Source organism: Neopelma chrysocephalum, unplaced genomic scaffold, assembly GCF_003984885.1.
Source record: "Neopelma chrysocephalum unplaced genomic scaffold, ASM398488v2 Primary Assembly neopelma1_122, whole genome shotgun sequence".
Taxonomy (NCBI): domain Eukaryota; kingdom Metazoa; phylum Chordata; class Aves; order Passeriformes; family Pipridae; genus Neopelma; species Neopelma chrysocephalum.
Window position 1 is genome coordinate 371,904 of NW_020897784.1, and position 10,517 is coordinate 382,420.

At 50.3% G+C, this 10,517-nt stretch overlaps 1 protein-coding gene across 1 annotated transcript; it reads left to right on the forward strand.

Moving 5' to 3' along the window:
* The first annotated feature begins 1,213 nt into the window (after window positions 1–1,213).
* Window positions 1,214–9,952, forward strand: PNPLA1 (patatin like phospholipase domain containing 1). Its single transcript, XM_027697713.1, has 9 exons — window positions 1,214–1,805; window positions 4,906–5,138; window positions 6,264–6,329; window positions 7,705–7,917; window positions 8,344–8,404; window positions 8,487–8,627; window positions 8,895–8,988; window positions 9,252–9,362; window positions 9,902–9,952. Exons 1-9 carry the CDS (start codon window positions 1,604–1,606, stop codon window positions 9,903–9,905), a joined length of 1,125 nt encoding a protein of 374 aa, XP_027553514.1. The 5' UTR covers window positions 1,214–1,603; the 3' UTR covers window positions 9,906–9,952.
* Window positions 9,953–10,517: the final 565 nt, after the last annotated feature.

A 10,517-nucleotide genomic window follows, 5' to 3' on the forward strand; every position in this document is an offset into this window, starting at 1 on the left:
GAAGAAAGTCTGTAAAATGAAGAGTTTTCTGCTTCCCCAAGGGCTGCAGGAGCCAGTGGCACGAATCACGCAGATCAAAGCTCAGATATCACCAGGAGGCTGAAAAGGTGGAAAGGCTGGAATGTGTGGGAGACTCACCCAAGGAGGGGATAACGTGAAACATCAAACACTGGAAAGACAAGAAACGAGAAGCTCCAGTAAGGCTGTGATCTGAAAGCCCTGATTCAAGCAATTGTTCACCTCCAGGATAACTCAGATAATTATTCAATATGTCTTGGAGCTGAGAACTTGCTGCTGTGTGTCCTGACATCCAGGCAGCACCAGAGACCTGCCCTGGCTGTGCTGTCACATTTACCTGGGGTTCAGACAATGTCCACCAGTGACATTTCAACCCAGGGACAGTTTGCACATCTCTGCTCCCTCTGCTCTTGTCATGGGGACACAGCAATGGCTGCAGAGGACAAGTTAAAATGTATAAAAGTTGGGGGTGAAACTGCACTGCAAAGCTTGTATCAGGATGCTGGGACCATCCTCTGTTTCCCTGTATTGTCCTGGCCAGGCTGGTGCATGACATGGGGAAGGAGAGCTTGTTCCTTCAGCCTGTCATCACCCACGTGCCACTGTTGTGTAGACAAATCCTTAATTTCAACATATGTAGTATTCACATCCAGTTCAGGCTGTATGGATTTGGACAACATAAACACACAGTATTTACCAATATTTATTAAACACATCTGTTGAAAATGGCAATTCTTATTCTGTATGTTGGCAGCAGCATTGGAGCATTAAGGCTGAAAAGAAATAAGGAATCTACTGAATTTCTCCATGTTTTTTTCTTTTCACTATCCCCCAGGAAATGCAGACAGCCCAAATGCACTTTGATTTTGGTTCTGTAACCACAGATTTGGGGAATGTGGTGCTGCTGTAGGAGGTCACTGGGAGGGGGAGAGAAAAACAAACCCAGCTCTTTGGTTTTTGCACCCCCCAAATAATGTCCAAGAGTCAGGCAAGGAAAAACCTTTTAAATGGGGAGCAAATATAAGGAATATTTCCAAACCTAACCCAGCCCTGCATCCACCCCTTGTGTAACACCCTCTGGCTTTAAGTGTCTTATACAAGCCTTTACTCACTCAGTACTGAGCTGTGCCTAAGCCAGGATTAATGGAGAATCCTATTTAGGAAAACACCCTTTGATGAAGAAAGCACAAAGCAAAGAGGAATTTTTGCATGGATGTTTCCAATTGTGACGGGCACGGGAACATCAGAACTATCTCTGGGAGAGCTCCCAGGGCACTGCAGACCCCTTGGAATGAGAGGAGAGCCTTGACTCAGCCCTGAGCATCAGCCTGGCTGTGGTTGAGGATTATAAGAGCTGTTTTGATCAGGGGAAAATTTCTGTTTTTAGCACAGGCAGCAATTAAAATAGCTCAGGAATCTCAACGCCTCGGGGAGCTGTCATAAAAGGAGGCAGAAAATCCATCTTCTGGACTCCTCTGCACCAGAGATGAGCCTGGAGGGAGCAGAGCAGAAGAGAGCCTGAGTTTCACCTGGTGAAAAAGGACAACCCGAGACATCGAGCCAGACCCAGCGCTCGGATCCCGGGATGGCTGTGGAGGATCTGCGGGATCCGAGCACCCCCTTCTCGCTCTCCTTTTCGGGCAGTGGTTTCCTGGCCCTGTACCAGGTCGGGGTGGTGCAGTCCCTCCTGGAACTGGCTCCTGAGCTCCTCAAATCTGCGGGCAAGGTCTATGGATCATCAGCTGGGTCCCTGATCGCCGCCGCCGTCGTGTGCGGGATTGGCCTGGGTAAGGCAGCTCTCACCTCCATTTCCTTTCTGTGGAGAGTTTTATTTCAAAAACGGTGCCTTGAAGTGCTGTCGGGGATGTTGCAAATGATACAACTTTTCTAATTCTTTTTTAATGGTCCTAATGAGCCTTTTAATTAGTTGTTTTCATTAATCACAGGTTGTGTGTTAGGCCTTAAATCGCTTTTAGCCAGCACAGAGCAAGAAGTTGTCATAAGCAACTTTTGTGAGAGCACAGCTTGGGAAAACTGTAAGTTTTAAAACTGTAAGTTTTAAAGTTAACCTTGATAGGCTTCAGTGAACAAAGCCTGTGAGTGAATGATGTTGAAACTGGACATCTGGAAACAAGGACCTTTGCAGAAACCAGCAGATAACAAAGAAGTCTAAAAAAGGCTCAATATTTGTGTCAGAAAGTCCCCACTAAAGATACTAAAAAGACTAAAAGTATGAACTAATTAGCACAAGCAGTGAGACATTAATAACCAATAGTGGCTAGAATACTAATTAATGAAAGGGAATGATGTGATTTAGAACCAATGAACATTAATTTCTTTAAATTTGTTAAAAATTTATAAACAGGTGAAAAAATGACGTGTTGGTGTCTGGGTGGAGGCAGGATTTTTGTTGGCCACATGCACACCCAGAGCTGCAAATAAAGCGAGGCCTTGTTTTCTAACACTAAAAAGACAGTGGTTCTAACACCCAAAATGCAGAGTAAGAGGGTTCTGTCATTCCCGAGGATTTCAGGGGTATTTGGCAGCAGGGATGCAAGGCTGGTGTAACTCCTATCGCTCATCGAGGCACTAAAGAAATCCGAGGTGTTGTCACTTTTGGCAGCCAAGCTGGAGCAACTTTGGGTGGTGTGAGGTGAAACAGCCGGTTGTGACAGTCTGAATGTTCACTGTCAGATGGGGGGGAGATGCCTGTGTGGGGAAATCTGGATGTGCCTGTATTCCATTGGCTCATTTTCCTGCTCCTGCTGAAGGAGCCGAACTTCCCTTCTGCTACGAGGTCTGAGGAGTGCTGAGATGTGTCCCAAAGAAAGTCTACATGGCTGTAGACTTGGCATCTCCATGGGATATGCCCATGTAAAGCCCCTTTGTCCCTATGGATCAGGTCCCCTGGGTTCCTTAGCAACAAAGGGGCATGAGTGGGGTTCACAGGTATCCGTAGAGGTGACAGCCCTGTTTGCATGTCACTTTGGGTTATCCCACCCAACCTTCCCAGGACAAGGGAAGATGTGGTGCAATTCCCATTTCCAGACAGTGGAGCATCTTTCCCTGTGGTAAAAGCTCAAGGGCTCATCAGTGGGATGTGCCTGATGGAACAGCAGTGTATATATATATATATATTTATATATATATATTTAGAAAAAGCAGAAATAAACATTTCTGCCCATATGGGGTGAACTCCTCCACAAATCAGCAAGGGCCCCAAAATTTCCTCTCTGATTCCTCATGCTGGTGTAATGGATGGAGCTGGGGATGTCCAGCAGTGTAAATAAATTTAGGAACTGCTCTTGCTGGGGGCACCAGTCCTGAAACAGGGCTCTGCTTCCATGGGGGTGAAAGGCACCCTCCACTTAGAGGGGTTGAGATGATCTCGTGCTCAAAATACCTTCCCCAGGGGAAGAAGAGACATTTTGGGTGGTGATGACGCTGGTTGGGTTTCTAATAAGGAAAATGAAAGTGGCACAAACTCTGTCAAATTCACACTGGGGCAAAAAGAGGGTGAAAGGTGTGTTTGGTGTCCTGTGGGGTGGCCGTGGTCAGATCCCTGTCCCCTGCCCTGACCTGGGCTGGGTGAGGAGGTCTGAGCTCCCCGAGACAGTCTGTCCTCTGCCACCCCACAGGTCACCCCTGGGGACACGCCTGGTCACCAAGCTGCTGCAGGCAGGGACAGACATGGCATTGCTGCCAGGGTCATCCCTTGAGTGCCCTGAACCAAAGCCCCCAAGCTGGGATCGTCTCTCCCCTCCTGCCCAGCAGCTTGTGGGCAGTTTTTCCACATTTTCCTCATTCCCAGGATACAGAGCAGCCAGACAGTGCCCTGTGGGTGCACCACCTCCCTGGGGTGTCTCTGGCTCTTTTGGGATCCCCAAGGACCCCGTGTGACCCTGACAAACACTAATCATCACCACATGGCCTCAACATCCGCTCACACACACACATAACCCCTCTTAATACCTGTGTGGCTCCAGGTGCCTTCGGGACACTCCATCTAATCTGTCTGTCTGTCCAAGCAATCTCATGAGACAGCATGGAAACCTCTGCCCCTACAAAGCCGTGGTGCTGAGGCTTTGTGCCTGTGCAGGGCTCGAGGGAGCTCCCCTGGGTGCAAGGATGGCTCTTTTGGAGCTACATGAGCTTTTTGCTGAAGGGGTTTAACCCCCAAGGTGGGATATTCCCCCAGGGGAGCTCCCCATGTCAGCAAACGGTCCAAACTCCCTCCCTGGGATCAGGAGTTTGCTGCACTCCTCTTCCTCCCCATCACTGCACAGCCTTTAAAACCCAGGGTGTCCTGAGCCTTTGGCCAGGGCTCTGCTGGGGCCCTGCTCCTTTAATCCAGCTCCTGGGATGTGCAGACACATGTAATGGTTATTAACACCATCTCACAGGTGGCTGGGGGAGCTCAGGTGAGCGGGGAGTCCCAGGACACTTGGCTTGCAGGAAAGCCCTAAACAGAGTTAGGTGCCCCTCATCCTCATCCTTGAGCCATCCCATCTCCCCCAGGCAGCTGGAAAACTGGAGGTGGAAGGCAGGAACGTGTCGTGCAAGTCACATTGGCACCTATAACTCTGTCTGCAGAGTTCTTTGGAACCTTTCCCTAATCCCTCCCTTGAGCACCTGTCTCCGGTGCAGACGGGGATTTCACAGACGGGGTCACACTCAGCAGCACATTATCTTTTGAGGACACTGTGGGGGTGACATCCCCTTTTCTGCCCTGCCACGACATTCCCCAGCAATGTCATCCTGGGGTCACACAGAAGGGCTGCAAGAGGCTTTATTTATGAAGAGTGTTAAGAACAGGATGAAAAATGTAACTGACAGGGCAGCAGGGATATTGACTTTCTCTCTGTCTTTCCCCTGTCTCTGTTTCAGATGACCTAAAGGAATTTTTCTTTGCCCTGGCAGCAGAAGTCAGGAAAACCATCCTGGGCCCCCTCTCTCCCAAGTGCAGCTTGCTGGCCAGTATCAAGGCTGTTCTGCAGCGAATGCTCCCAGAGGATTCCTACCAGTTGGCTTCAGGGAGGCTGCACATCTCACTCACACGGGTGGCAGATGGCCAGAATGTCATGGCCTCGGAGTTCAGCTCCAAAGAGGAGCTCATTCAGGTACAGAGTCCTTCCTCTGGTGCTGAGGAAGATCTCTGCCTACTGCTCGGGGTGGAGGAACCTAAGCTGGTGTCTTTAACTGCACTGTTTTCTACCCTGAGTAATAAACATTATAGCACTTGCCAGATTTTCTACTGAGAGTCTCAAGAAGCTCTGCCAGAGCTGTGGTCCCACCACAATGAGCTCCATGAGTCTTGGAGGGAGGGAGATCTGAGGTCTGGAGTCAGACAGGAACAAATCATGCTAAAAAAGCAGCAGGTTTCTTTCCAGCCTCATGAAGCTGATGTTGGTGCTCTAATTAGTGCTGGTGACTCTTTGAGAGCTCTGTTAGTGCTCAGTTCTCTGGAGAGGTCTCTCCTCAGCCAAATCCCATTGGCAGTGGTTTTCCTTGTTGCCTCAGCACTTTCCTGGGAGGAAAGAGGTGGACAAAGCTGCTGCCAAACAACAAGCAGCTGATTAAACAGTAAATTATCTGGTTAATTATCTGGGGGAAGAATCCCGGGGTAAAGACTGTGAGGTCCTAAACTTGCTTGTCACAGGGAGACAGTAGAGGGTGGCAACTCCATGGAGATGTTGGAGTTCACCCCGTGGTGCCTCTTCTAGGCAGCCCAGGAGCCCAGGGTGCTCATTCCCAGCTGAAGGGGTTGCTGGAAAATAGTTGCAAATGCCACAGCAGTGGCTTTATCACTGACAAATCCCAGCAGGATGAGGATGAGTTGTGATGGTGTCTTGGTTTTGTCCAGAAACCTGCAAAGATGAACAGTGGCCCCCAAGCTTCACTTTGCCACTCTCACAGGGCAGTGTTGGACAGTGATATGTAGATTTACACCTATTAATTCTGGCAGAGCTTAATTAAATCAATTTTAATTAAATTTAAATAAATTTAATTTTTAAAATTAATTAAAATCTGAAGTGCTTTGCCCTGCTCAAGAGAATTATTTCAACTTTAACGAAATGAGCTGTTTTGCCCTTCTTGAAGCCTTTCTTCTTGCCACAGTCCAGGTGGCATTGACAGCCTGGCTCCAGACTTTGTCAAGGCTGAATTTTCAGGCACCCACTCAACAGCTTTTGTCCAGGGGAACTTTGACAAGAACATTGACTTCTGCAATCCCTCTCCTCCCCCAGGCTCTCCTCTGCAGCTGCTTCCTTCCTATTTACTGTGGATTCATCCCTCCATCCTACCGAGGAGTGGTGAGTGAATTTCCAATAAAACTCACGCTCCCAGCAGCGTGTTCTTGGGTTTGAACTTTACGTTCCCTTGAGCAGGGTGGACTATGTATGTCCAGGCTTTTTCTTTAGTTAATGGAGGAGGATAAAGCCTTTCAGCTTGTTCTCCATCCCATCCTAAGGTGATAGCTGGGTGGAATTGCCATCTGGAGAGGCTTCTCCTGCTTTGCCCACAGACAGAGTGTGGATGACTCAGTCTTGCCTTGCAGATCTCCGACGTGAGATGAGAGGAATCCCACGCTCAGGAATTAGAGACACAATCCACTTATTCTGGGCAGGGTCTGCCTGCAGTGCAGGTGGCACTGAGATCAGGTGCAGACCTGCATGGCTGAGACACCGAGAGTCTGTGGGAGGATCCTCCCCCAACCCTGTGCATTTTCATACCCTGTGCTTGTCTGGCTGAAGGAGGAGCATGTCAGTGTTTTCCAGAGCTTCCAGGGATGGGGCAGCCACAGCTTCTCTGGGCCACCTGTGCCAGGGCCTCCCCACCCTCACACATTCCTTCCCAATGTCACATCTAACCCTCCCCTCTGGCAGTGGGAAGCCATTCCCTCTTCTCCTGTCACTCCAGGCCTTGTCCCAAGTCCCTCTCCAGCTCTCTTGGAGCCCCTCTAGGCACTGGAAGGGGCTCTAAGGTCTCCAACCCTGCAAGTGTCCAAGGCCAGGTTGGACAGGGCTTGGAGCAACCTGGGCTAGTGGAAGGTGTCCCTGCCCATGGCAGGGGGTGGAATAGGATGAGCTTTGAGGTCCTTTCCAACTCAAGCCATTCCCTGGGTCCATGATTGCTGTGTGAGGCCCCTCTGCACTGTCACTTCATGAACATTCAATTTGATCAGCTGCAACCTCAAATCCCACTGAGGTGGGTGGCAAATTCAGATTCCTTTTGGGACACAGCAAATGACATTTTCTTTGCCCAGTGAGCAATCCCCCAGGGGTTTACAGACAATTATTAAAGTGGGGGCCCTACTGCTCGAGTTCAGCACTTGAAAGTTATACAACACTGTGCGTTTGGTGATGTTTGAATTGGCTCACAACCGCCAAATTTATTTTTTTTTTTACAAAGCTTTGTGAATTAAAATAATTATATTCCCATCTGACTAACTGCTGTGGATTACAGCACCTGGTCGAGGAGCTGGCTGGGTGCCACAGGCAGGGCAGCTGAAGGAGCTCGTAAAGCCTGGGATTAAGAGGGAGGGTGGGAAGAGACGCTGTTGAAAGAAGAGAGGACGTGCTGGGACTGGTTCGTGGTGGGAGATGTCACCCGTGGAGCTGCTGGTTCTCATCCTGGTGGCACTGCCATGACCCTCAAGGCAAACCCTCCCTCTGCCCCTGCCCGCAGCGCTACGTGGACGGGGGGTTCACCGGCCTGCAGCCCGTGTCCAGCCTGGAGGAGCCCGTGATCACCGTGTCCCCCTTCACCGGAGAGCTCGACATCTGCCCCCGGGACTGTCCTGCCATCTTCTTCTGCTTCCAGATCTTCAACGGCAGCGTCCAGATCTCCATAGAGAACCTCTGCAGGATCAGCTACGCTCTCTTCCCACCCAGCACCATGGTGAGCCCACCAGGGCTTCTCCCAGCTTTGTTTTGGTTAAAAGAAATCAATTCTGCTCCTGCCTTCCCAAGCTTTAGGGTTCAGCTCAACCTCCGCCACTTATTAATCAGATTTCAAAGGTGGGGGAGAGCACCAACTGTTATGGCAGGACATTATTTGGGGGGGGACACTGCTGATGGGTGGTCAACCTGGGGTGGGGGTCCACAACCTGCAAAGGACCAGGTGGAATGAGATGATCTTTAAGGTCCCTTCCGACCCAAACCATTCTGTGATTCCACGACCAGTGTTTCTGTGGTTGGAAACCAACCTGTGCTTGCTGCCTTCCCAAATGGGCCATCCCGACCCTCCATGGTCAAACAGCTTTGGATAGATCCTGCCCTGCCTGGACTGGGGCTCTTCAGTGACCTCAAGTCTTTCTCCTTGCAGGTCTTGAATGACATTTTCTCCCAGGGGTACCAGGACACTGCCCTTTTCCTGTACAGGAACAGTAAGTGCCACCCCAAGAGCTGATGGGCAGCCTCAGAGTGTGACAGACACAAACATCATCCCTTTCTCTCCGTGTCCCACAGATGCCTTTGGATTCAACTACTTCGATGGCAATTTCCGCTTCGGCAGCACCTGTGGGAAGAACAACTCCACCCAGTCCAAGGGGACACACCCCGGCCTGTGCAGGAGGGTCCCTGAGAGCCTGACTCCTTATTTCCTGCCAGGTAGAGGATTTGGGGTGCTGAGCTCGGGTTTAGGGCTGCTGCAGCCCTCAAGAGGAGCAGTGTTATATTTAAGACACTATTGAGTTATTTATTATAGTAAATATTTCTACGTCTGCAGTAGCTGCTCACAAAGAGGCTTTGTAAGAGTGGCTCAAGCTGGACTTGGGTCTGGGCTTAAGCATCTACCTGAGCTGCAGCTGGACAAGAGGAATTCTTGCATTTATTTGATTATTTCTGTTACTGATCTTTATTTCCTTCTGGGCACAGGCTTGTGGAAGAAGGAGCAGATGAATGGACTGCAGGATCCCCTGGCCAGGATCCTGTTGCAGCCATACAGGCTTCCAGCTTTATTCAGGAAGGGGTAAGAACATCCTGAGAGAGGCACCAGAGAATGACACACAAACCAGGGGTCGTGGCTTCAGCAGTGGTGAGACAGCTGAAGGGACACATGAAGGGATTTAGTGTTCCCTGAAGGCAAACTCTCAGGGAGACTGGGTGTGGCTGGTGGGAACACCACAGGATCACTTGGTTACAGAAAAGATTATTCCAGTGTGCATTTACCATTAACACCTTTTCCTGCCTTTGCCCATCGTTAAACTCAGTCTGTTTATTTTCCTTTTGCAGGGTGAAGAAGGTGTGGGGGCTGCTGGAAGGTGTCACCTCCCTGGTACAAGGACTCCATAAACTCCTCCAAACCTTGGTGCCTGGTTTGCCCAAGAGAGCCGTGGACAGGAGGTGAGAAGCTCAGGGGATGCAAACCCTCAGCAAAGGGAGAGGAGGGAAACACTGGGGGACCTCACCCGTGGGTCACTGATGCTGAGCAAGGCTAAAATCTCCAAATCTGGAGTAGCCCACATTAAAAGTAGCTATTTTTTTTCCCCCTATGATATTATTTTGATATCTCAAAGGAGGTACAAAACAGCTCAGTGCTGCTTCCCTATTGCAATATATTCGTGTTCCAGATATTTATCTGCTGGGGTTTGTCCTGGCACCACATCAGGAACGTTCACCAGGATCCTGAGAGATGTTCTGGCACTAAACTCTCAAGGATTTGAGGCACTTAACTTGTCACATCGACAGCTTTTAAGTCATATCTCCCCAAAACCTGCTTGCAAGTTCCTTCACGAGCAGCTGGAAGGAGACTCACCCAGAAAGATTCCACACAGCTACAAACTGCTCAGCTCTGAGAAAGCCCTTTGGTGTCACACACCCCTGGGGCTGCTCATCCCTCTTGGTCCGTGGATCCTGACTCAGGTGTCCCTTTGTCCCCACAGGTAACTGTCCTGGATGGGCCCTGGGGGTCTCCGACGCTGCCTCGGGAAGGGATGGGTGAGACCAGAGCTCCTCTCACACACCAGCACGGCTGCTGGCTTCCTGTGGAGTATTTTGGAGGGTGTTTTTTTCCCACCTGGGAGCTGATTCTGCCTCCAGTGCTGCTGTCCCTGCTCAGGCCTGACCTGCTCTAACACGACAGCTGAGGCACAGCTCTGGTGCTGCTCCTGTGACCCAGCACAGGCTGCAGGAGCCACTGGGCAGCTTCACCTGCAGGCACCCACAGCCCAGCGCCTGTTTCCTCCCCTCTCTCCCTCCTCATCACCAGCAGCCTCCCATCCCTTCCTTTAATGCAGATTACAGGGCAGGAATTTGCCGTGAAATGCCACATTGTGAGTGTTTTCCTCCCACTCAAAAACTTCCAGAGCAGTTTCATCAGAGCAAGGGAGGAGCCTTAGGGAGCATCACACTGGGCAGGAACCAATTTTTGTCCAGTTCTCTGAAGTTACTTTACCAATTCTCTATCCTTGAGCTTCACACACCCCCATAGCTCTGCTTCTCCTGCCTGTGGAGGTGGGAGAACATTTGGATCCCCCTCGAATTCGCAGCTGTGGAGAA